This window comes from Chionomys nivalis, chromosome 3, assembly GCF_950005125.1.
Source record: "Chionomys nivalis chromosome 3, mChiNiv1.1, whole genome shotgun sequence".
In the NCBI taxonomy this organism is placed as follows: domain Eukaryota; kingdom Metazoa; phylum Chordata; class Mammalia; order Rodentia; family Cricetidae; genus Chionomys; species Chionomys nivalis.
In genome coordinates, this window is record NC_080088.1 from 97,845,344 (window position 1) to 97,871,961 (window position 26,618).

The window sequence follows — 26,618 nt, forward strand, 5'->3', positions numbered from 1 at the left end:
GCAGTATGTGGTCCGGGTTCAAATCCTGTGAGGAGAATCAGAGGTGAAAAAAGGTGGGCTCACACCAAGGACCAGAATCTCAAATCTAGCTTCAGCCTTGAAGAGACACCGTGTAAGCAGGCTGCACCGCCCGCCTGTACTGGGACAGTACGGCACTACTCATGTATTGATTCGCGAGCCGCAGGCAAGGGCCTGGAGATTTAAACACACAAAGACACACAGACAGAGACACGGGTCATCCTTGAATTCCCTGAGAATGCCCCCTTTATTGTACTCCAGGACAGCTTATATAGGGATCCTTAACTGATAGCTACGCCCCAGCCGAACCCACCAGAAACCACTCCCCTGCCATCAGGAACTCCTGAGGGTCTCCTGCTCAGAGCAGCTGCAAGCATTACAAGTTGTTTACAAGAAATTCAGGATCTGGGGGGTTCACAGCTCCCAACAACAGACCATCCTGGATCTTACCCCATCCTCCACGACGCCTGTCACGACTCAGGCCCTCAAAGAAAAGGGACAGACAACTGGGTTTGAGTTTGTGTTACCCTGACCCAAGCAGCTTTCCCATAGACATTAGTCTTTGCTCTGTCTGATCAACATTAAAGAAGAGGAGGAGGAGGAGGAGCTGGGTGGTGGCACACGCGTTTAATTCCAGCAGAAGCAGGCAGATCTTTGTGAGTTCGTGGCCAGCCTGGTCTACAAATTAAATTCCAGGCTAGCCAGGACTGTTACACAGAGAAACCCTGTCTCGAAAACCAAAACCAAAACCAAAACAAAACAAAACAAAAAAAGAGCCCTAACAGTTGTGAAAACCACCAAGCGCACACCCCACACCCATGGTTGAGCATTGGGATTATGGCTGTTTTCAGGAAAAGGGTTCAAGAAGGATCGTTAAGGGGTTTGGGCTTCTGGATGGTGATTTGGGGAGAATTTAGGTAAGGTACTTTTCTTAGGACTAGATATTAGGGAGTGGGGTCAATTCACTGATTATATTCTTTTCTTTCTTTTCTTTTTTTTCCCTCCAAGATAGGGTTTCTCTGTGTAGCCTTGACTGTCCTGGAACTCACTCTGTAGACCAGGCTGGCCTTGAATTCAGAGAGATCCACGTGCCTCTGCCTCACAAGCTCTGGGATTAAAGGTGTGCACTGCCACCACCTGGCTGCTGATTGCATTTTTTTTTTTTTTTTTTTAAGAATCAAAACATGGGCTGGAGAGATGGCTCAGAGGTTAAGAGCACTGACTGCTTTTCCAGAGGTCCTGAGTTCAATTCCCGGCAACCACATGGTGGCTCACAACCATCTATAATAAGATCTGATGCCCTCTTCTGGTGTGGAGGAAAACATGCTGTATATAATAAATAAATCTTTAAAAAAAAAAAAAGAATCAAAACATTTATTGGAGAAGAATTCAAGTATTCTTGTGCACACCATGAATGCAAACACACACATATACAAATTTGGTTACTCTCAGAGTGACTGACAGAGTTGACAGGACTTGAGTGATGCTTATAAACTCAAAAACTTTACATCTAGCTGGGCAGTGGTGGCGCATGCCTTTAATCCCAGCACTCGGGAGGCAGAGGCAGGCAGATCTCTGTGAGTTCGAGACCAGCCTGGTCTACAAGAGCTAGTTCCAGGACAGGCTCCAAAACCACAGAGAAAACCCTGTCTCGAAAAACAAACAAACAAAAAAAAAACTTTACATCTATAACTTTGTAATTCAATTCTTACTAAAACTCCAAGGCACATATATGAAGCTGTATTAGAAAAATGCCAAAATAATGCCATAGCTTGTAGGTACATCAATTGAACCGAGTCTTTCCCTATGTGGAGACTGAGCGAGTAGTTTTAACTTCTTTTTTATTTTTATTTTTAATTTATTTTTATTAAATCCTTCTCATTTTAATTGTTTGGATAGGATGTGCTATCATTTTTCTCCATTCCCCTTTCACCCTCCTCCCTCCCCTGTCAGCCTCCCCCTTGCCCTCCATGGTACCAATTTACTCAGGAATTCTTGTCTTTCCCCCCTTTCCTAGGCAAATCCATGTCTGTCTGTCTTAGGTTCCCTTTGTTATCTAGATTCTCTGGGGTTGTGGCCTGTAGGTTGGTTGTCCTTTGCTTCATGTCTATTAATTACTTAAGAGTGAGTACATATTATTTTTATCTTTCTGGGTCTGGGTTCCCTCACTCAGGATGGCTTTTTCTAGAACTTGAATTTGCCTGCAAATTTCAAGATGTCATTGATTTTTACCACTGAACATCCATCCTTCGGTTGAGGGGCAGCTAGGTTGTTTCTAAGCTCTGGCTACTGTGAACACAGCTGAGCACATGTCCTTGTGGTGTGAGTGCGCATTCCTTGGTAGATACCAACAAGACAAACCGGCAGCCTTCAGAATGGGAGAAGATAAGAGCCTGTTAGGGATTGGGAAGGAGCCAAGAAAGGTTTGTTCTATCTGCTTGGGAAGATGCGTTTTTGCTAGTAGGAGCCTAGAAGCCTGAGACATTTCAGGGGTCCCCATCCTTCCATCGGGAACCGAAGCTCCAGAGGTGCCCGCAGTTCCCTTTCCTCCACTTCCCCTCCCCCACGGCAGAGCTCCTCCCGGAACCTGATTACATTTTTAAACAATATTATTATTTACAGTACAGGGATTGGGATTGAACACTGGGACTTGTACATGCTAGACAAGTATGTTCACTATAAGTGATGCCCCTGGCACCCCACACTGGTGGATTCTAGCTAAATGCCCTGCCACTGAGCTTGATATATAGAGATGGTTGGCCTTGAACTCATAGATATCTGCTTGCCTCTGCCACCTGAGTGCTGGGATTAAAGGTGTCTGCCATCACGACCAATCTCCTTAATTTTTTAGACAGAACCTTGCTATATAGCCCTGGCTGGCCTTGAATTGTCTATCCTCCTGCCTCTGCCTCCTAAATATAAGATTACAGGTGTGTGCTACTGTCCTCAGCTGGATATTTTGATTTGGGGTTTTATTTATTTATTTATTTATTTATTTATTTATTTATTTATTTATTGTGGCACTGAGGCGTGTTAGAATATAGGCCTGCACCTTTAGGCCTTAACCCATAGCCTGAGTCAGGCAGGCCTCCAGCAGCTCGCTCTGGGATAGATTTCAGGATCAGTTGGTGCTGTGACTTGGAGCTCCTAATTTATGGTACCTTGCTCCTCTGTGACTTTTGTCACGTTCACTGTCCTGAGCTAAATCACATGCTGCTAAGCATTCTGCTGCCCCTGAAAGGTTATGGAGAAGGAGAAGATCCTTCCTTTGTTCTGGGAATTTGGTCACTCCTCAGGGGGCCTTGCTGGGAAAGATGACTCTGAGCATCCATGGAAAATAAAATCCATGTCATTTTCGAAAGAGATTCCTCTGCAGTCCTACACACACACACACACACACACACACACACACACACACACACCTTTCTCTTATTCCCAGTTTTAGTGACTCTCCAGACTCCAAAGGGAACCTTCTCATTCCCTCTAAGGCTCATTCATGTTCAGAGCTGCATACATTGTATCCATTCTGTCTAACACCCTCGAGGCCCTTTCATTATAATAAGCCTCCAGAAAGGACTTGTTTCAGTTCCCTTTAGCAACCAACTGTTGCTGTTATTGTCTCAGCTTTTATCATCTAGAGCTAATACAGTGCCTCACTATGGCCCGCAAAACACTCTGTCCCTGGACAGCCCCAGTCCGGTCATTTTCCATTACTGTAGACGTTATGTAAAATTAGGTATGGTCACCTTCCCGTGAAAACTGTGAAGTGAATTGCTGGCCAACTCCTAGACTGGAGTGGCAGCTTCTTTATTTTAAGAAAAACTCATAGACTCAGCCTCGCCTGGTAGTGCTGTGCTTTCAGAATGGCCAAGGTGATCAGATCTGTCTCCAGAGTTATGTTTTTGTGTGGTATTATGAAAGAAGATTATAGGAAATGAGGTATGAGGCTAGACACAGAGGCTAATACTTCTAACCCCAGAATTCTGGAGGCAAACATGGCAAACATGGTTCTGGCAGGCCTTGCCCTTTGCCCCCATTCCCTCTGCCATGCTAAAACCCACTAGATTCTAGAGCTGCCCGCCAGGGTCTCGTCCCTTATTTGGCCTCTTCTTTCTCCTGAGACTATCGAAGTATTACAGTCCAGCAATCAGAAGTCCCCTTTGGCTCACCTACTTAACACGCCCAGTTAAAATTAAAACACCCCACCGGGCGCTGGTGGCGCACGCCTTTAATCCCAGCACTTGGGAGGCAGGAGGCAGACAGATCTCTGTGAGTTCGAGACCAGCCTGGTCTACAGAGCTAGTTCCAGGACAGGCTCCAAAGCCACAGAGAAACCCTGTCTCAAAAAGCCAAAAAAAAAAAACCAAAAAAAAAAAAAAGAAGTATAAAGAGCTAGTTCCAGGACAGGCTCCAAAACCACAGAGAAACCCTGTCTCGAAAAACCAAAAAAAAAAAAAAAAAAAAAAAAAAAAAAAAAAAAAAAAAAAATTAAAACACCTCATCCTAACACGGGTTTCCCTTTTTCCCTTAGAAACCACCATTTGCCTATGGGCCACATCAGTCTCCTCTCTATCTAGAAACAGTCTTTTGTGGTTGCGGTGGCCCCCAAATACCCCTCTTCCCTTTCCTTTATTCCTTTCCCCCTTCTCCCTCTCTGCCTCCTGTCTTTGTTTCTTATTCCCTGCCCTCTGTCCCTCTGGGACAAATATTATCTTTTTTGTGCTGAGAACTTGGTCTTGGGGTGTCCTGTACCGGAGTTCGAGGCCAACCTGAGCTACCTATAAACACTATCTCACAAGAAGGGGAAAAGAAAAAAAAAGATGCGAGGAGCTAAATCAAATAGCTCTCCAAGACAAAGCCCAGGGACAAGCAAAACCGGGAGGGAAGTGCTGAGAGCCACATGAAGGCAGCGGAAAGTCCTAGGGTACCTGAGAGGTCGCCTGGGGCCGGGCCACTCATCACGAAAGGCCGCCTCTTCCCCTAGGGACGTGAGAGTCACGCAGCCTTGATTTGTTTTGAAACAGGAAATGAAATTACGCTGCTATGGTCAAAATTAAGCCACTCTGGCCTCCCGCTCATGAATATTCAGCAAGCCGGCGAGGCTCGCGACACCGCCTCCTACCCCCTGTAGAGAGAGTGCGCACGCGCCGCCGGAGAGCGTCCCAGGTCTGGGAGTGCGCGTGCGCAGCTGGCGCGCCCCTCTGTCGTCATCAAGACGAGCGGGCGCCGGCGGCGCTTGCGAGGAAGTAGAAAGCTGCTATGGCGAGTCCTACAGCTACCGCCGTGAGACCGCCCAGGCCCAAGAAAGAGCCGCAGACGCTCGTCATCCCCAGGAATGCGGCCGAGGAGCAGAAGCTCAAGCTGGAGCGGCTCATGAAGAACCCGGTGAGTCGGAGTGGGCTCTGCGGTCCGGCCGAGGCCCAGCCCCCTCGCCCCTCCAGGCTCGGGAACGCTATCTTCCGTACTCCTGGAGGAGGCCTGGCACGGGGAAGGCTGCCCCGTCGAGAGTGAGCTTCGTGGTTGTCTTTGTCCTACAGCGCAGCTGCATTGAGGGCGAGCTTCAGCCCTCCATACCCTCCTTATATTTTCTTTTTGAGGTACTGTGGAATTACGCGTTTACTCACGCTCCAACTGAATCGGCTCTGTAGCATAGGCAGTCCTCAAGTTTGGGGCTCCCCTGCCTTCGGTCCCCAACTACTCCTACACTGCGATTCCAGGTTGCTCCACAGCTCTTTCTGTTTTAACTTCAATAAGAACAAAAGCGGCAGAAACTGGGCATGATTGGGCACACCTGTATAATCCCAGCACTCTGGTGGCTGACACAGAAGACTGCTACAAATTCCAGGCTAGCCTGGTCTACATAGTGAGTTTCAGGCCAGCTGTATAGTGAGATCTATCTCAAAAACCAATAAAAACCGAGAATCTATGCCTTGGGAAAAGTGCTCAACCCCTCTAAATAGCACCCGTTATTGAAGAGGCATTGGCTAACAAATTTGGAACGCATCACTCTTTACCTTCCAACCCGACTTCAGAAAACAGCCGAGAAGGTCTCATAGCTTCGCCAAGAAGAGGTTGGCTCCCCCCTCAGTAACTTAGATTCTAGACATCTGTAGTGTGGGAGAGTTTTTGCCCATGTTAGACTCCATGGTTTACAGGATGAAGTAAGCTCAGGGCAGAAAATGAGCAGTCAACTCCAGGTTTGAGAAGCGTGCTCATCTGTGTTAGGTCCCGAGAGAGGGCACTTCCTCCGCAAATGCACGCTCACAAATGCGTTTCTGTTTAACTGTTGCAGGACAAAGCAGTTCCGATCCCAGAGAAGATGAACGAGTGGGCTCCTCGGCCTCCTCCAGAGTTTGTCCGCGATGTCATGGGTACTGTCCTTGTCTGTGTCGGGCGGGGGGAGGGGGTGTAATTTTTAAGGGGAATAGGGAACACTATTGTTACTTGTCAGCTAGATCTTTGGTAGGAAGTTGTTTTTGTCTTTACAGTGAAGGAGTGCTGTGTTTTATGGTTTGGCACTAGATAATGGTTGCCTAGTTATTATTTGGTGTTTTTGTTTCTTGTGGTTAAACCATTTTATTCAGAGTCCTTAAAAAGTTGGTAAAGGCTGAAGGGTCCACAAGATCAGACAAACTAGTCAAGGAAGATCTTCCAGGCTTGCTTTGTGCTAAAGGTGCTTGTTTATTTTTTGAGATAGAGTCTCACTATGTAGCCCAGGCTGTGTTTGAACTCAGAAACCTCCTTTGACTCCTTGACCTCCTAAGGACTGGCAGGCATTACAGGCTTTCATCAGTGTCCTAGAGTTTCTGTTGCTGTGATGAAACACCATGACCATAAGCAAGTTGGCGAGAAAAGGGTTTGTTTGGCTTACACTTCCACATTGTAGTCCATCACTGAAGGAAGTCAGCACAGGAGCTCAGGTAGGGTTGGAACCTGGAAACAGGAGCTGATGCAGAGGCCATGGAGGGTGCTGCTTACTGGGTTCATCCTACCAGTATGCTTGCCCAGCCTGCTTTCTTAGAGAACCAAAGACCACCAGCCCAGAGATCACACTACCCACAACCAGATTTTATGGAGGCATTTTCTCAAATAAGGTCCCCTCCTTTCAGATGACTAGCTTGTATCAAGTTGACATAAAACTAGCCAGCACAATGATCGGCCCTCTTCTGGCCTCTCCTGGCACCCATATGCACACATAGGCACCTACTATACACATAATCACTTTATCTCAAGGCTCTTAGCGTAGGTCTGATAAATAAACAAGATGTGGCTCCCCGTCTCTCATTGACCTATTTGTCTTCCTTCTGTCTCTCATGCCATCATGCTTAAACCATAAGTCTAAGATAGACTATTTCTATATAGTTATTCATATGTTTTTGTATCCCACTTCTTTTTTTAAATATTTATTTATTATGTATACAATATTCTTTCTGTGTGTATGCCTGAAGGCCAGAAGAGGGCACCAGACCTCATTACAGATGGTTGTGAGCCACCATGTGGTTGCTGGGATTTGAACTCAGGACCTTTGGAAGAGCAGGCAATGCTCTTAACCTCTGAGCCATCTCTCCAGTCCCCTGTATCCCACTTCTTATCGGAAGCATTTTTCCAGCTGTTAGGGATCTGGCTGTCACTTGTGAAATCATGGAGGGACGCTGTAAGTCTTTCTGGATGGCCAGTTGTCAAGCGCAGTCTGCTTCTTCTCTTACTGTCATATAGAAGCTTTCTTTAGAACCGAGGGTTTGATGTGGAGCTTAAGTTGACCCTGAACTCTGGGTCCTCCTGCCTCAGCCTCTGAGTACTAGATTACAGATGTGTGCCACCACTGCTGTTTTAGAGTGGGATTATAACATGTCGTTAATAAACCTACGATGCGCCACACCCTGTCCTTGTTGTAATACAAGTAGAAAGTCCCAGTACATATCGTACCTTCAGTTTGAGTTCTTGTCCTTAGTCTCAGGGTTAAGTGCAGCTTATGTTGGTAAGTGGATTCTTCCTTCCCTTTTGCCAGGCAAATGCTCTGCTATGGTATTCTGTCCCTAGGCCTGGTTCACTGATTTTATCTACAACTCTGGACCGTTCTGGCTCTAGGTTCCAGTGCCGGGGCTGGCAGTGGAGAGTTCCACGTTTATAGGCACCTGCGGCGGAGAGAGTACCAGCGGCAGGACTACATGGAGGCCATGGCCGAGAAGGTTAGTGAGCCAAGGCATCCGGTGACTCTGGGTCAGACTCGACGAGCTGTTCACACTAGGGGAGGGATGTATAGGAGTCTTCCCTGTATAAGAAAGGGCTCCAGAGTCCCCTTCCCGCCCTCCACAGGCCATTTGTTATGTAATGGAACAGAAGGTCAGGCTTCCACACCATTGTCCTCCTTCCTCTCTTTCCTCTCCGCTGAGCTGAGTGTCTCATACAGTTCATTGTGGTCGGTGTGGTCGGTGGTTTGTGTTCAATGTCGGGTTCTCAGGATTTTAGTTTTCTTGGTTCTTACATTTCCTCCTGATAGGCAATAGAGCCTGTGCAGCCCAGGTAGGTCTGAGTGATGACATGTTTTGTTTTGTTTTTCAGCAAAAACTGGATGCAGAGTTTCAGAAGAGACTGGAAAAGAATAAGATTGCCGCAGAGGAGCAGACCGCAAAGCGCCGGAAAAAGCGGTAAGAGCTTTCTGATCATTGTGGTCTGCAGACGGGAGGTGGGGAAGCGGGTGCTGGATAGTGAGCCAGGGCCTTAGAGGCTCAGGCAAGGACAGGAGTTCAAGACCAGCCCGAGCCAAATAGAAAGACACTGTCACGAAAAAAAATCAAAAGGGTTGGTGATATGGCTCAGCAGGTACAGATGCTTGCTGCCAAGCCTAAAGTTTAGACCCTAGTACCTACATGGTGGTTCTTAAAAGTTATCCTCAAGCTGGCCATAGTGGCTCACACCTTTAACCCGTGCACTCCAGTGGCAGAGTCCAGTGGGTCTCTGAGTTTGAGAACAAACTGATCCTCAGAGCAAGTGCCAGGATAGCCAGGGCTACACAGAGAGACCCTGTCTGAGGATGGGGTCCGAAAAATATAAAGTTGTCTTCTGACCTCCATGCATATGCCAGTCACACACACATCATTCACAACACCGCACGCAAATGTATGACTAGACGGCTCCGTAAGCTTACAGCTCCTGCTGCTCTTCCAAAGGTCCAGAGTTCAGCTCCTACACCTGTGATGTTGGGTAGCTCACAACCACCTATGACTCTAACCCTAGAGGATCTGATGCCCTCTTCTGGCCTCCATAGACACTGCACTTAAGTGCGTATACCCACACTCAGATACACATGATAAATGAATTATTATTATTGTTGTTGTTGGCTTTTTTTTTTTTTGGTTTTTCAAGACAGGGTTTCTCTGTGGCTTTGGAGCCTGTCCTGGATCTAGCTCTTGTAGACCAGGCTGGTCTTGAACTCACAGAGATCCGCCTGTCTCTGCCTCCTGAGTGCTGGGATTAAAGGCGTGCGCCACCACCGCCTGGCATGTTGTTGGCTTTCTTCAAGGCAAGGTTTCTCTGTGTAGCTCTGACTGTCCTGGAACTTATTCTGTAGACCACACTGGCCTCAAACTCACAGAGATCCGCCTGCCTCTGCCTCTCAAGTGCTGAGGTTAAAGGTGTGCACCACCACCGCCCAGTTGATAAAATGAATCTTTAAAAAAATAAACCCTCTCTGGGTGGTGGTAGCGCACACCTTTATTCCCAGTAATCAAGAGACAGAAACAGACAGATCTCTGAATTCAAGGGTAGCCTGGTCTACAGAATGAGCTCCAGGGACAGCCAGTAATACACAGAGAAATCTTTTGTCTCTAAAAACAAAAGAAAGATAGAAAGATAGAAAGATAGAAAGATAGAAAGAAAGAAAGAAAGAAAGAAAGAAACCCTCAAAACAGGTAATAGAAAGTTGACTTGTGTAACCTCCAGGGGTTCTGGGCAGGCCAGCCCTGAGATAGCGGCACTAAGAGGAATGGTTTCTTTCTTTCTTTCTTTCTTTCTTTCTTTCTTTCTTTCTTTCTTTCTTTTTTTTTTTGTTTTAAGATTTATTTATTTATTATGTATACAGTATTGTCAGTATTCTGTCTGCATGTGTGCCTGCAGGCCAGAAGAGGGCACCAGATCTCCTTACGGATGGTTGTGAGCCACCGTGTAGTTTCTGGGAATTGAACTCAGGACCTTTGGAAGAACAGGCAGTGCTCTTAACCACTGAGCCATTTCTCCAGCTCCCGAGGAATGGTTTCTTATAAGACTTTGGGAACCACACGTCCTTCATGGTCCTTCAGCCTGTTACAGATCTCCCAAAGTTACTGCCGGAATTCTGGTGACTGTGTGGGTTTCCATGTCTCCCAACATTTCTGTATTTTGGTTTTGTTTGCCTTTTGAGATAGTCTTGCTGTGTAGCTTAGGCTGGCTTCAACACTGATCCCCTGCCTCAGTTTCCTTTCTACATTTGAACATTTTATTTTTGAGACTCTTTTAACCAAACTTCGCATGTGACTTTTTTTGGGGGAGGGGGGCTGTCAGTTTGTTTCTTTGTTTTTGAGACACTTTTACTATGTACCCCAGGCCAACCTTGAACTCTTGGTTTTTCTGCTTGGCCCCACCAAAATTCTGGGACTACTTTTATAAGCCACAACACTCAGCCTACTCCTCAGAGTTTGATCTCTACTTACTTCAGTGAAAACAGTTGACAGTGACAGGCTAGCAGAATCACTTTTTTTTTAAAGGACACGTGTGTCTGTGTGGGTTTGTGCATGTAAATATGGGTGCTCATGGGGCTGGAAGAGAAGCTGGCGTTGCGGGCAGTCGTGAGTTGCCTGACATGGATGCTGGAAGCTGAGCTCCAGTCCTAGCTGTCGAGTCGTCTCCAGCCGTGACTGTGACATTTGCACTGCTATAAAGATAGCTGCAGCACAGGCTTTTCCAAAACACCCACCAAGGTTTGTGTCTTCCATGTGTAGCCAGAAGTTAAAAGAGAAGAAGTTAATGGCAAAGAAGATGAAGCGTGAGCAGAAGAACCAGAAGGAAGGTGAGCTGTGTCCACATTTCTCTGGGTGCCGGTCACCGTCGCTGATGGCAGTGGCCGCTAAACTGTGAAGACTCGTGGTTAGCTGTGTGTGTCATGTCAGAAAGCCACATGACTAAGCCAGGCATAGTAGTGCACGCTTTTAATCCCAGCACTCAGGAGCCAGAGGCAGGTGGATCTTTGTGAGTTTGAGGCCAGCCTGGTCTACTTAGTGAATTCCAGGACAGCCAGGGCTCTGTAGAAAAACCTAAAAGAAAGAAAGCCAGACTGACTTAAGCAAAAAGGAAAGCTCACAGTAGGATTAGGATATTGGGGCAACTTACTGGATTCCTGGTTACCAGGGTCACCCCTCCCCCGTCCCTGTCCTCACACTGCCTTGCTGCTCAGGTACCTCCAGCTGTCCACCAACTGTCTTCCCAGTGGTTCTCCATCTTGCCTCATTTTTTTTCCCCAGGAGGAAGGATTGAAGGGCTGTCTCAGTATTTGGAAGCCTTTTGTTTTGTAGTTATGTGTACATACATATATACACACATCTGTGTTTGTACATGTGTTGTATGCACATGGAAGCCAGAGACTAATGTCAGGTTCCTCTTCAGTTGCTCTTCACCTGAATTGTTGTGACACAGTCTCACTAAAGCTCGAGTTCACTGATTTTGCTGGGCTGGCTGCCTGACAAGCCCCAGGGATCATTCTTTCTCTGTCTCCCTAGAGCTGGGATTCCAAGCACATACTGCCATGCCTACCCTTTCCATTGGTGCTGGGTCCAGACTCGGGTCCTCATGCTAGCAAGGCAGGCACCTGTACTGACTGACCCTTCGCCTAGTCTCCCATGTAGCCAAGGCTGATTCTGAACTGAGACTCCTGGTTCCCACCCTTCTACCATGTGAGTCCAGGGATCAAACTGAGGTCGTCCAACTTGACAGCAAGAACCTTCACCACGGAGCCTTCTTACCAGCACTCTTTCTCGTCGTTTGGGTTTATTATTCGTTATTTTGTTTTGCTTGAGGCAGCATCTCATGTAGCCCAGGCTGGCCTTGCACTCTGACCCTCCTTACCTTTGCCTTCCAAGTTCTGTGATTACACCTGTCCTGTTCTGTGTAGCTTGTGTTTTTAATTCCCTGCATTTCATAGACTTTCAGCTGCCGCTCTAGGGATTCCTGTGCGGCTGCTTTCACGGTCTGCTTAGTGTCTTAAACAGGCCGTGGGAATGCCCCGCCGTAGGTGTTCCTTCACGCTTGCATGTTTTTTGTCAAACTGGGTAGGGAAAAAAGACCAACTTAACTTGCTGTGTTCATTTGGGTAGCTCCTAATCGTCCACCCACCGGTTGTCTTCCCCCGTGATGTCTCCATTTTGTGGTTGATCCTGTCTTGTGAATTTTGTCTCAGTGGCATAGTAATAGGGAAGCTGTAAAAGCTTTCATTAAATTCTGATTCATGTTTTCCATTTCTTTGATGCAGTTTTACCATCCTATTCGTTTTTTTAAATTTTTGTTTTGTTATTTTTTAGGCAGGGTCTCTCTGTAGCCCTGACTTTTCTGGAACTTATTATATAGACCAGGCTGGCTTTCAGCTCACAGAGATCCACCTGAGTGTTAGGATTAAAGAGTGTGCCAGTGCCACCATGCCTGACTGCCTTCCCGTTCATTTCAGGACTCAGCCACTTTTACATTCTGGAAAAGGTTTAAACCAGATGCTGTCTTGGTTTGCTTTCTACAGCTGTATAAACACCATGAGCAGTGGCAGCTCGGATTTACTCCAGCGTGAGGAAGTCAGCTGACGCAGGGGTTGTGGAGGAACCTTTCTTCCTGGCTCGCTCTCCGTGGTTGCTCAGCCTGCTTTCTTACAGAACCCGGAGTGCCTGCCCAGGGGTGACTGCCCACAGTGGGCTCCACCCTTCCACATCAATCGTTAGTCAAGAAAATACCCTCCAGACTTGACTATGGGCCAATTAAGGCATTTTCTCATTTGAAGTTCCCTCTTCCCAGACGACTCTGACTTGTGTCAAGATGATAAGAACACTAGTCTACATAGCTGCTCACTCCCAGTGCCTGGTCTGTCTGGGCCTTGATCCTTGGTCTGTTTGGGCCTTGGCCCTGGTCAGTCTGGGCCTTGGTCCCAGGTCTGCGTGGGTCTTGTTCCCTAATCTACTTGGATCTTTGTCTCTGGTCTATCTGGGCCTTGTCTTTTGTTGATTTTCTTGTACCAGTTGAGCTTCCTGCCTTTTTTTTTGATTTTTCAAGACAGGGTTTCTCCCTAGCTTTTGGTTCCTGTCCTGGAACTAGCTCTTGTAGACCAGGCTGGCCTCAAACTCACAGAGATCCGCCTGCCTCTGCCTCCTGAGTGCTGGGATTAAAGGCGTGTGCCACCACCGCCCGGCAGCTTCCTGCCTCTTGAGAAGCCAAGTCATCTTCTCGTGTATCTCGAGCTTTTCGAGTGACATCTCTGTAAATGGAAGTTTCTGCCCTGCCTGGTTCCGCAGCCGTTCAACCCCAAATCATCACATTCCTCAAGGCTGTGGTCTTGTTTCTATCTCTAGTGGGTCAGTAACCTGGCTATGTTCAGCAAACAGGTTCTGGCCCTCCCTTGTGCTGTGTTCTCCAGGTATGGCCCAAGAGTGCCATCCAGTGGCCAATCTTGGTTAGGTTTTTTTTTTTTTTTAGTTCAGTGGCTAAGATAAAGGACCTCACTGTTAAAACATGTTTACAGTCATGGTAAAGCATGCATACTGAGGTCTATCCTTTTGGTAAAACTGTGAAGTGCCAGGGAGATACAAGTCTGACTGTTGTAGTTGTAGTGGTGTGGTGTGTTGTTACTGCTGTTGCTGTGTGTGTTAGTCAGGGTCTTACTTTGAACCTAGTGCGCCTGAACTGTATGGCACATGGCTACTTTGTTTTTATTCTGGTGTGTATGTGTGTGTGGTGTGTGTACTCCTCATAGTGGTCAGAAGGAGCTGGTTCTTGTCTGTCAATCTTTTCCCTGTACAGCATCAAGGCCAGTGTGGTCTACAGTGAGACCCCGACATACACACAGACAAAAGGAGGGAAACTCCACTGTGTGGGGTTCTCCGAGTACCACACTTAGAGCGCAGTGATGGTTGCACAGATTTGGGAGGCTGACCGTGGGAAGTTGTTAATGGGCTCTCTGTAGTGTGGACATGGTTGTGGTGACAGTAGGGCAGTAGAGCACTTAGGTGAGGCACGGTGGCGCACACCATTAACCTGAGCACTCCGGAGACAAAGGCAAGCCCACCTCTGTGAGTTCAAGGACAGCCTGGTCTACGAAGTAAATTTTGGTCCAGCCAGAGGTGCATAGTGAGACCTTGCCTCAGAAAAATAAGTAAATTAAATGTAAAGCTCGGAATGGATGGGATGGGACGGGGATGATGGGGGCACGGGGTGGGGAGCCAGCATGAGCTACATAGGAAGACCTTGTCTGTAAAAAAAAGCCATGCTTGGACTTGGGGTACACCGAGTTGGTTAGTGTTTACCTGGCTTCCGTCCCAGCACTGCACAAAAACTCGGCTTGGTTTTGGGCATCTCTGACCCCACGAGATCTTTACCCCTCAGGAGGTAGAAGCAGGAGACTCAGAAGTTCTAGGGCTTCCTCAGCTGGACTGAACAGGTGTTATCATTGGTATGGTGTGTGGCCCACCCGTGCATATCAGGAACATATCTGCTTGTGTGCACTTTGTGTTGAACAGCATAGAAGTGCTCTGGGGACCTCAGCAGTGGCCTGCGTGCCTCTCTCCCCACTTCGTCCGACTATTTCCTCGTTTCTCATTCTGTGAATGAGTGGGATTTTCTAGTTGCCTGGTTGAAATGAATAGAGTTTAATGTAGTGTGCCAACTGTGCCACAAGGTGGCCCCAGCGCACCATGAGGCTCCTGCTGGGTTGGCAGCAGGAAGGGCAGCTGCCTAAGGTTGCAGCCTGTGCTGTGTAGTAGAGCTCAGTCATCGCCCTGTGGTGTGGGACCTGTGTCTGAGTGAGAGCAGCTGGTTGGCCGTGAGCCAGTTTGGATCCTTCTGAGACCCTGAGCTCTGCAGTGCTGTGTCCTAACCAGGGTTTCCCTTCCCTACCACACTGCCCTTGAAGAGAATCTGAAGTGACCTTAAGGCCCCTGTTACTGGACACAACTAGAGCTCTTTCCCAGCCTCGGTGCTGACTATAGCTTGGGTGGTGGGGGCAGGGGGAGTTTCTCTTTGTCTGGAGGGCTCATCCACTGCCCAGTACATCAGAAGCAGCTGCTTCCTCCTGATCATTGCATTAAAAGTATCTCCTGGCACTGCCAGATGTCCCCTAATCAGCAGGGCACAGCATTCCTTTGAGTTAGAGATATTCTCTAGAGGCACTGCGTCCAAATGGCACCTAGTGTGTGCTTTGGACCAACCTACAGAGCCACAGACTTAGTGTAATGGACTGGAAAGCTGTCTGGTTTTTTGTGCCCTTTGATCATGAAGCCATTGTATTTCCTGCTTGGGAAGTTAGGGTACATTGAAAAGGACAAAGTGAAAAATGATAGTGACTATAATCCTTACTAAAAACAGTAGCTTACGTTAGTGCTTTTTTCCGCTTTCAGTTTTTCTTACATGTGCCCTGTTCATGTTAACGCCAGGCTGTTCTAATGTGACCACAGAACTTTGTATCATAGGCAGTTTCCCATGGCCTTGCAGTTCCATGGTACTAGGGTTGGGGGTGGAGGTTTTTGTTTTTGTTTTCCCCCTCCTTATCCTGTCTAATCCATCTAGGGGAAAGAAACCCAAAACCCTGTCGTCTTCAGTTTCACCCAGTGGTATGTCTATAAGCAGAATAAAATCTCCGAATAGAGCTGGACAGTGGTGATGCACACCTTTAATCCCAGCACTCGGAGGCAGAGGTAGGTAGATCTTGAGTTTGAGGCCAGCCTGGTCTACAGAGTGAGTTCCAGGACAGCCAGAACTTTGTTTTGTATAACTACCAGCTCCCCAGTATATACAGAGACTTAATAGTAACTATGAAAGCTTGACCTTAGCTTGGGCTTTTTTCCCAACTAGCTCTTATAACTTAAATTAAGCTGTCTCTATTAATCTACATTCTGCCACGTGGCTTAATTATCTCTGCTCTGTACTGTATATATGTCCAACTTCTCCAGTCTCCTGGCATCCCCACCTCTCTTCTTCCCAGATCCCCCCCAACACCAGAAATCCAGCTTATTCTCTCCTGCCTAGCTATTGGCCATTCAGCTCTGTATTAAACCAACCACAGTGACACATCTTCCATACAGTGTAAAGGAATATTCCACATCAGGTGCTGGGCACTGAATTCAGACCATTTGGAAGAGTAGTAAATGCTCTTAGCTGCTGAATCATTTCTCTGGTCCCTTCAGCCTTCTTTCTTTTCTGTTTGTTTTTTTTTTTTTATTTTTTTATTTTTCGAGACAGGGTTTCTCCGTGACTTTTTGGTTCCTGTCCTGGAACTAGCTCTTGTAGACCAGGCTGCCTCAAACTCACAGAAATCCGCCTGCCTCTATCTCCCGAGTGCTGGGATTAAAGGCGTGCGCCACCACCGCCCGGCTTGTTTTGTTTTTTTGAGACAGGGTTTGTCTTTGTAGCCCTGGCTGTCCTGGAACTCACTCTGTAGACTTCTGCCTCCCGAGTGCTGGGATTAAAGACATGCACCACTACCGCCACCCAGCTTTTCAGCTTTCTCTAAATATGCTTTGTTTTATGTGTTGCTAGGCTTGAACCCAGGGACTTGTGCATACCAATCAAGTACTCTACTCTGAGCTGCACCTACAGCCCTAGATTCACTGAAAGTTATAGAGTCCTGGTGTACCAGTCTCCCCTGTTTAACACCCTGGTCTGCCTACTGTTGGTAGCTAGCTTTCCTCCTTTCTCGGGGTCCTCGCCTTTTATTCCCTCCTTTTTCCTGTTGAGAATTCAGCACAGAGCCCCACAGCGTGTTCAGTCATCATGTGGCCTTGACCTCCATTGACTGAGAGTTTCTCAGACTTTACTTGGCTTGGTATTACATCTCTCAGTTGAGATTTGACTGGTGTTCTTTATGTGATTGGACTGGAGCTGCTGGACGGTGTCCACTGCCGTCCTGCTCCTGCGTGTCCAGGCTGGACAGTGTGGACAACTGACCTGGCTCTCTGCTGCTATTCAGTGTTGTAGCAGTGGTTGTTGGGGTCTTGTTTGTTTTTGTGGTGCTGGGGATGGAAAGCATGGCCTCTTATGCTAGGCAAGCCCTGCACCTGGAGCCACATCCCAGCTTACAGCTGTTAATGTTGCTGTTGGCCACACCACAGAGGTAGTGTTTATCAGCTTTTCCCACTATAAATTTGCTGCTCTTCCTCCGAATAATTTACTTTTTGGAAGGAAATTGCCACGTGCAGCCCATATCTAAGGATTGAGGTGCAGTCAGACCCCTTCAGTCTGAAGGCAGAGATCTACAGATATCCACTTAGGAGATGGTCTCTGTCTACAGAAGTGTTTGTCTGTGAGGACAAACCTGTGTGTGATTCAGTCTTTCTGTACCTTGTTGCTGGGACCATCTGTTGTCCTGGTGATGAGGTCCCATCATCACGGGCCTCCCTATCACAAGTTTTCAGCACTTCCTTACTTTCTGGTACTGTAAAGTACTCCAGGCTCATCTGGAGGATTTCCTGCTCTCAACCCTCGGGTGTTGCTCCAAGACATCTGCTTTCTTCTGTTGGCTTAGTGTTAGAAAGCAAGATCATGGGGGTGGGGTGGAAGGAGTCATTCATCTTTGCCTGGTAGACAAAGCAGTGGAGGGCAGTTCTGCTCTGCAAGGGTCCTAGACTGTATGCCCATCGGTGCCTGAGACACTGCTAAGTGATGCTGTCTGGTGGGCCCTCCATCACACCATGTAGTCCGTCAGTTGATAGAGATTGCTGTGCAGCATGGGGGGGAGGGGCGGTCCTGAGCAATGCCTGAACATGACCATCTGTCCACAGTAAGTTAAGCACGAGTCCCGACGTGCCCAAATTTTCACCATTGTCAGCGGTCATTCCAGCTTTGTCCACCTTACTATCCCTTATTTGTCACCCTGTTCACTTCCACACATGTAGAGAGTTACTGTGTTACTGCTTCCGTGTGGGTTGCAGCTACTTACACCAGAGCACAGGGGCCCTGAGCCTGTAGCTGTAGACTCCACGTGTTTCCAGCGGTGCTGCTCAGCACCACCCCACCCTTCACAGAGATGCATTTATCAGTCAGTTGGACTCTGCATTCCTTCCTAACCCCTGACCTAAGTGACTTTAAAGATGTATGTTCTAATTTATATATATCTGTAGTTATGTCTATGCAAGTATAGCTCCCATAAAGGCCAGGGGAAACCATCAGATATACTGGATTTGGAGTTAATTTTTTTCTTTTTTTAGAGTTTTTAATTTTATGTGTGTCTTACCTGTGTTTATATATGTGTATCACATGTGTGCCTGGTGCCTGCAGAGCTCTAAAGAGTGTGTCAGGTCCCCTGGAACTAGAGTTACTGATGATTATGAGCCACATGTGAGTGCTGGAAACCCAACCTCCGTTCTCTGCAACAGCATCCGGGGCTTTGAACAGTACCCTCTCTCCAGTCCCAGTGCGTGTATTCTGTCCAGTGCGCAGTATTGGGAGTCTGCCAGAAAATAGACAAAGTAGTTTCGCTGCCTGAAAAGTCCCTGTGAGTCAGCTGGGCCCCTGTGCTGAGACCTCCCCCGCCTCTTTGCAGCCAGCTCTCGCCCACTCCCCTGCTCTCAGGACAGGAGGGGGGCTGGGGACAAGATGTCTCTGTGCTTAGCTGTGCCACAGTGCTAAAGCAGTATTAGAATATGCCATAGGGCAACAGGAGAGGGGTCCCTGGGCAGTGTTTGAGGAGAGCCAGGAGGCTGGCATGGCTGTTGTGGGCATAGCCCCTTGTTTCAATGGGCTTTTGTTTGTATTGGTTTTTAAGAACCTCTTGCGGTCTTCATTGAGAACTGAGCCTCAGGCAGGGAAGTTTGGTAGCCCAATAGGAGATATGAAACACCTGGGTATCTCTCTATTTTGGTGGTGATGTAGACAGTGGGGGCCATACACTCAGCAGGCCTGACTTGGGGGTGTCAGGTTCTAGTGTGTACAGCCAGATCTTTTTGGTGAGGCTGAGGTGCTGCTCTCAGAGCAATGCAGATTGCTTTTGTGGTAGACCTTCCAAACGGTGGCCACCTCTGACTCCCAGCTGTTTCTGCCTGGGAACAAGTATACCCTCAGCTGCTCTCTTTTTGAGACAGGGTTTGCTACCCAGGCTAACCTCAAACTCACTATGTAGCTGAGGATGTCCTTGAATTTTTATCTGCCTCCATGTTTGAAGTGCTGGAGTTAGAAGTGCAGCTTCTGTGCCGAGACATTCCCTTACTTAACCCCACATCCATCAGATCTGTCTGCTTATGGTTTGAATGTTGTGTTGGTACAGAACCCAATCAGTGCCAAGAACAGCGTGCCAGCAGCTCTGAGGAGGCATCTGGGACAGAGGAGGAGGAAGAGGAGCCCAGCGTCATCATGGGGCGATGAGGACGCAAGCCCAGCTCATTCTCTGACCGGCCTCAGAAAGGAGAGAGGTTGTGGCCCATCTGCCAGACTGGCTGTGTTGGGAGAAGCAGGAGCCTCCTGCACCACTGCTTGCCTAGGGAGCAGAGGAACCATCCCCTAGACGTGTGAAGATTGCCTGCTACATCCCGCCCTGCTCTTGCTGAAGGGGAGTGCTTTACCTTCCCCCTGGTGCCTGTTTCTTTCTGCTTGAACAGTGATGAGCTCTGGGCTGGTTTCTGTGAAGGGAATATTTATTTAGTAAAGAGCAGAAAACCTGTAGGTTTTGTCCACGTGTTCGAGATGTTAATTGCCAGAGCCTCAGAGAAACTGAAGTGACACAGAGACTGGACCTTGGGATTTGGTGGGTCCTCTTTTGCAGGCTCCCTTCCACACCTACCCTTTGGGTGCCCAGCCCTGTCCCTAATGGAACAGCAGACTTCAGCACTGAAGAACTGTGCCCACCCAGCAGCTCCCAGAATGTGTATGAGCTGACCAGGGCTCTCAGTAGGAGGCTGGGCAGGAGAGAAGCTCCAGGAAGACGACAGGTGATGAAAGAAAGCAGGGGGTGACCAGAGACATGGGAGACAGGACAGGTACTGGCCAAAGCCTTCCTCCTACCCTAAGTCAGGAGATCTAAACCCAGAGGGACTGGAGAGGGGAGCTCTTCGGGACGGAAAACCCTCCTGTCAGTCCTCCCACTGAGTGTCCTTGAGTTGCTGTGGTCCAGACCTGCTGTGTGTATGGGTCCAGAATGCAACCAACACCGTGTCAGGGAGGAGGGAGGTAACCCAGGACTGCCTTGGTCCTCAGCCATTATCAGTCCAGTGGGGTGACGGGCAGTTTCTAGTAGAGCGTGGCTTTGTGTCTGGAGTGTCTCCAGTTCCCCAGAGCGCCGTGTGCCTTCTGTGGACGTTAGCATGTTGAGTGAAAGGGAAACTAAGAATGTCTTCTACTTTTGATTTTTGTTGCTGTTCTTTGATAGCTCCTACATGTTTCTGATGTACTTTGATCGTGTTTACTCCGTTCTCTTAGCCTACCCCTACGGGGTCCTTTTCCCCAGCAGACGTGACTCCCCTCCTGCTTTCGTGTCTTGTTTTTGGCATGGCACGCTTTAAGGTCGCCTGAATGAGCTTGAGTGGTTGGTTATTTACCAAAGCATGGGAACCTTCCCAGTGGCTGTGCCACTGAAGGAAATGGCCCCTCTTCCCTTCTTTTTACTGTGCCTACTCTGAGCCATGTGACGCCTGCCCCTGTCCCTCCAGCACGTTGAGTCACAGGTGATCTTCAGGTGTGCCAGAACGAGCCTTGTGGGTTTGTGATTTGCTTTTAATTCTCCCTTTACCCATCTGTGTCGGGCTCTTACTTTGAACCTGCAGCCTAGACCTCATGGGCTTTTGCTCTTCTGGATGAGGGCTGCTGAGGAGTAGGGCTGGGCCTAAAAGTCTTTCCGTCTGCTGCCTCAGCCGGGGACAAGTCCCTTCCTGCCTCTGCTGGTTTGCCTGGCCTCGAGCTGCACTCAGCACCTGTGTCCGGCAGGTTGGGATGACTAAACCAAAGAACTCCAGGCTGTCTGCTAAGGAGGAAGCGTCTGCGGAGACCTTTCTGGCTAAGGGGTTATCAGTTCTCTAGCTGACTCTCCGTCTATCTTAGGACTGTTATTTGTTTGGGGAGATGGCGTCACTGAGGCGGGTGACTGATACTGTCAGCTGCCCCCAAAGCCACAGAGAGGAAGATTGTGCCGTCATGTGCTTGTTGAGGGCTCATGGAGGGAGAGAAGCCTGTCAGCGAACCCCAGGCCGTATATAACATAACTGTCTCAGAAAGCCTGGTGAGTGTGGCCATCTCACCCCAAACACACCTATCTCTTCTGCTGTGCGAAGCTGAGCCCTCTTGTCCTGGTCTCTGGAGGAGCAAATCTTGTCTCTGAAGATCCTGATTTACCTACACTCTGATGACAGATGTGCTGAGCATTCTGTGTGACAGTCTAGTCATTTAGAATAGAATGTTCTTTACCCTTCTTCCATTAGATTTCTCGTGGAACTTCCCAAATACAGTTTCTCTTGTTACAAATGGTGGCGCTGGGGTTGAGCCAGCCGGTATGACTGGGACCTTTGTTGATGTGCAGCTCTGGGGAGTGTCGTCTGTAGCACCACTTTAGAAGGGGAGGGTGCCTGGTACTGCCAGGGCTGAGGATGTACAGCCCTCCTTTGTATGAGTGATGGCGTGTGGTTCATGAATCTGTGCACACTCCAGAGACCAAAGAGCATCCCTGTCATGTTACACCTGTTCCCCTGAGATGGGGTCTCTAAGCCTGGAATGAGGCCGGTGGCTGACAGGCCCCAGCAGTCCTCTTCTCTGAAATTCCACAGTGCTAGGGTTACAGCTTTTTAGTGGGTGTGGGGATTTGAACTCAGGTCCTCATGCTTGCACAGCAAGCACTCTTACTCATTGAGCCATCTCCTCAGCCCTCATAGAACAGAATTGAGTAAGAGGCTGGAGAGAGGGCTCAGCAGTTAATATTAATAGCACTAATTGCTCTTGCAGAGGACCTGCCTTTGGTTCCCTGCACCCAAACAGTAGCTTGCAACCATGCATTAACTCCAGTTCCTGAGGATCTGGCAGCGCCTTCTGACCTTGATGAGCACTCGATGTGCATGCGATACACATACATACATAAAAAGATTTGAGTGGAGCCGACGCTCATTATTCATGAGTCCTTTTTGTGAATTGCCTATTCATTAAAATCTGTAACACACAAATCCATTCTTGCAGTGCTTTTACAGTCATTTGCAAACCAGTGTCAGAAAGTTCTAGTGGTCTGTCACCACGTTCCCAGATGAGGCTGAAGGACTCGGTCCCATTCCTTCTTTCAGCTCGTGTAGCCGGTCTGTCTAGTGGCCAGTGTTCTGTGCCTTTTGGTTCTCTGGGTGAGACTGCGGTTTAAGAGATCTCCCCAGCTGTTGTATTAGGATGCTGTGTAGTGTTCCTAGGAGCCAGTGTCCTGGATTTCACTCTGGAATAGAATGTGTCAACTTGGAGGAGGAGCTGAATTGGGGAACTGCCTCCATCAAATTGGCCTGGGGACGCATCTGTGGGGCATTTTCTTGACTGAGGATTGATGTGGAAGGGCCTAGTCCACTGTGGGCAGCTCTAGGTGATGCCATCCCTGGGCAAGGGGGGCTGTATAAGAAGAGAAGCTGAGGCTGGAGAGATGGCTCAGAGGTTAAGAGCATTGCCTGCTCTTCCAAAGGTCCTGAGTTCAATTCCCAGCAACCACATGGTGGCTCACAACCATCTATAATGGGGTCTGGTGCCTGCAAGCATACACACAGACAGAATATTGTATACATAATAAATAAATATTTTTTTAAAAAAAAAAGAGAAGCTGAATGAGCAGTAAGCAGCATCCCTCCTTGGTCTCTGCTTCATTTCCTGCCTCAGTTTCCCTTGATGGACTGTGTGTGAGCTGTGAGCCAAATAAACCCATTCTTCCCCAGGTTGCTTTAGGTCAGGGCTTTAGCACAGCATCAGAGAAGCAAACAAGGATGCGCCTTCCCCTCACCCATGTCCATGTTGGTGTCCTCGCGCCGTCCCCTCGCCCATGTTGGTGTCCTCTGGCTCTTCCTTGCCAGGTTGTCCACAGTCCTGTACAATCAGCATTGCTGACAGTGCCTGCTTGCTTCCTGTATTGTCTTCCTTGCTCAGGCCCCAGAGAGTTGGGTGACCCTACTGTCCTCTGTCCACACCAGGCCCTAAGAGAGCCTGTCTTGCTTTGAGTGTCAAGTAAACTGGTACATTCTGATTCTGAGTCTGGGGTCTCATCCCCACTAAGAGCTCCACACACGTGTGTTCGTTGATCACTTAATGGTGTCCCCGGAGTGTGTGACATGTAAATCCTACTGTAAAAGAAAGGATTCTCAGCTTCGGCATGTTCTCCTCTTCTTCCCACGGAGGGAAGCTGCACCGCCATGCACATACTAGCTTGGGGAGCAGGGTCACCTTGTCCCTAACCTATGCCTCACGTCCCCACCCACACCTCTAGCACCTCCACCCTGATGGGGCTGACATGGCCTCCGACCACCTGCCAGTCCTTCCATCAGAAAGAGCGGTTTCACATCCTCAGTCCCCAGGGGCTTTCCTCCAGCCTCAAACCCTTAGCTTTTCAGGTGCTGGACTGTGAATCCCTAGTGCTAGCAGGAAGGTCAGTGTGTGTTAGTAACTGGGAAACAAGGAAATCACAGAGACTGAAAGCTAGAGGGAACTTCTTCAAGCTTGGTACACGAATGTGTTGGGATGCCTGTCTGTCTGCAGGAAGCTGCCCGACAGTTGAAATGCGTATACAGCAGAGATGGAGCTTCAGGATCCATTGAGATGGCTCAGTGGGTGAAGGAGCCTGCTGCCAGACCCCTGTAATGCACACAGAGGAAGGTGACCACTAGCCTCTGCAAGCTTGGAATCCCAGCTCTTGAGAGGTGGAGGCAGGGAAATCAGGAGTTCCAAGTCAGGGCCAGCATGGACTATATGAGACCTTGTCTTAGAAAAAAAGCTAATAAATATGTAGGCTCCCCAGTGATAGCCTCAAATTTTTGATTCATTACCGTTCTAATCATAAGGGCGGGGGAAATGGAGGAGGGTCCAGTAATCAGGAGAATTGGGCTGGCCAGAGGGCATTTGAGCAGGAGTCTTGGGTGATTTCTTCCCACCTTGAGAAACGCTGAATTTTAACAAGTATCTTCTTTTCTTTCTTTAAATTTATTTTTATTTTATTTTGTTTTATTGTATTGTGACAGAGCCTGTCTTAGTGTTCTCTTGCTGTGAAGAGACACCATGGCCACATCAACTCTTATAAAGAAAACATTTAATGGGGACTGGCGTAGAGTTCAGAGATTTAGCCCATTATTGTCATGGCAGGAAGCATGGTGGTGTGCAGACAGACATGGTGTTGAAGAGGTAGCTTTGAGTTCTTCATCTGGATCAGCAGGAAGAGCCAGTGAGCCACTAGCCCTGACTTGAGTTTCCGAAACCTCAGAGCCCACCCCCTAGTGACACACTTCCTCCAGCAAGGCCACACCTCACCTCCTAATAGTCCAGTCCCTGTGAGCCTGTGGAGGCTATTTCATTCAGACCACCACACGGTCTCACTGTGTACCCCAGACTGGCCTAGAACTCACTCTGTGACCAGGTTAGCCTCAAACTCAGAGATCACTGCCTCTGCCTCCCACATGCTGGGATTAAAGACGTGCTCCACCTACCCTGCAAAGAGCCATGAGTATTTTGAATTTACCTGTTTACAGCCTTAATCTTTTAGAGATATTGTCAAATTGATTTAAAGGAGTATTTTAATTTTATTTCTGATACTATGATTTTTTTTAAAAGCTCAATTAAAAAACTAACTTAGACAAGGAAGTGTTTATTTGACTTACAATTCCGTGTTATGGTCCATCATTGTGGGGAAGTCAAGGCAGGGACTGCAGAGAGCTAACCCTTCACACTGCAGTCAAGAGCAGAGAGAAATGAATGCCTGCCTCTCACTTGTGCTGAGCTCAGTTTCTCCACTCTTAACAGTTCGGTAGCCCCTTGCCTAGGGAATGATCTGCTCACAGTGGGCTGGGGCTTCCCACATCAGTTAAGACAGTTTGGGCTAGAGAGATGGATCAACAGCTAAGAGCAGTGGCTTCTCTTTCCGAGGACCTGGGTTCAATTTTCCAGCACCTACATGTTGGCTCACAGCTGTCTGTGACTAGTTGCAGGGAATCCTACGCCACCTTCTGGTATCTGAAGTATGGCGTGCACATGGTACACAGACATACATACATTCAGGCAAGCATAACACATGGTTTGACCCCCCACAGGCTCATATATTCAAATGTTTGGTTCCTAGCTAATGGGCTGTTCAGGAAGGATTAAGAGGTGTGACCTTGTTGGAATTGTGTTGCTGGGGATGGGCTCTGAGGTTTCAAAGCCCACACCATTCCCTGTGTCTGCTCTCTGTCTGCTTCCATCTTGTGGGTAAGTTGCCTTGAATGCCTTTAACCCTAGCACTTTGGAGACAAAGGCAGACAGATCCCTGAGTTCGAGGCCAGCCTGGTCTACAGAGTGAGCTCCAGGACAGCCAGTGCTATACAGAGAAAGCCTGTCTCAAAAAACAAATAAATTGCCTTGGTATGGACAGTAGTAGCACATGCCTTTAATCCTAGCACTGGAGAGATAGTGGCAGGCGGATCTCTGTGAGTTTGAGGCCAGCCTGGTCTACAGAAGGAGTTCCAGGATAGCCAGGGCTAAAGAAAAAAATGTTTCCTATATATATATGTCCACAAGCCAACCCAAAGTAGTCCCTCATTGAGACCTCCCTGGTGATTCTAAATTGTGTCAAGCTGACAAAATTTTCTTAGTTTTTCTTTTTTTTTAATGTATGTGTATGTTTCACCTTCATGAATGTACGTTCACCACATCCTCCGGTGCCTGTGGAGCCAGAAGAGGGCATTGGGTCCCCTGGAACTGGAGTTACCGATGGTTGTGAGCCACCATGTGGGTGTTGGGAACAGAGTTCATGTCCTCTGGAAGAACAGCAAATGGTCTTAATCGCTGAGCCATCTCTCCAGCCCTAACAGGGGGAATGGCACTTCTAGAACTTGGAGATCCAAGCCTGGCTCTGCAGGACCAGGGCCTTGGCTGCTTCCCAAGGCAGCACAGAAGGAGGTTATGTAGAAACTGCTTTCCCTCCTGGTCCAAGAACCAAGCAGACTCTTTCTTTTTCCCCTTTGGAATTTAATTTCTGTTTACTCTCTGGCGTCCTCCACTAAAGGAGCTGTAATTACCATATATTAGCATGTATTTCCATAAAGAGAACACTCTTAGAAATCAGCCTGGAGGGAGTCCAGAGAGGCCCTTTTCAGCTTCCTCGTTCCATAGAATGTAGTAAATGTTTACTGAAAGCCAAGCAAGTGTTCAACCCGGAATTCCAGACCCAGTGAGAGGCTGGGGTATGATGGGGACTGGATGCTGGG

At 48.2% G+C, this 26,618-nt stretch overlaps 1 protein-coding gene across 1 annotated transcript; it reads left to right on the forward strand.

Moving 5' to 3' along the window:
• The first annotated feature begins 5,213 nt into the window (after positions 1-5,213).
• Positions 5,214-19,890, forward strand: Prkrip1 (PRKR interacting protein 1). The gene is made up of 6 exons (XM_057765901.1): positions 5,214-5,403; positions 6,311-6,389; positions 8,107-8,207; positions 8,581-8,666; positions 10,995-11,062; positions 19,496-19,890. Exons 1-6 carry the CDS (start codon positions 5,278-5,280, stop codon positions 19,591-19,593), a joined length of 558 nt encoding a protein of 185 aa, XP_057621884.1. The 5' UTR covers positions 5,214-5,277; the 3' UTR covers positions 19,594-19,890.
• Positions 19,891-26,618: the final 6,728 nt, after the last annotated feature.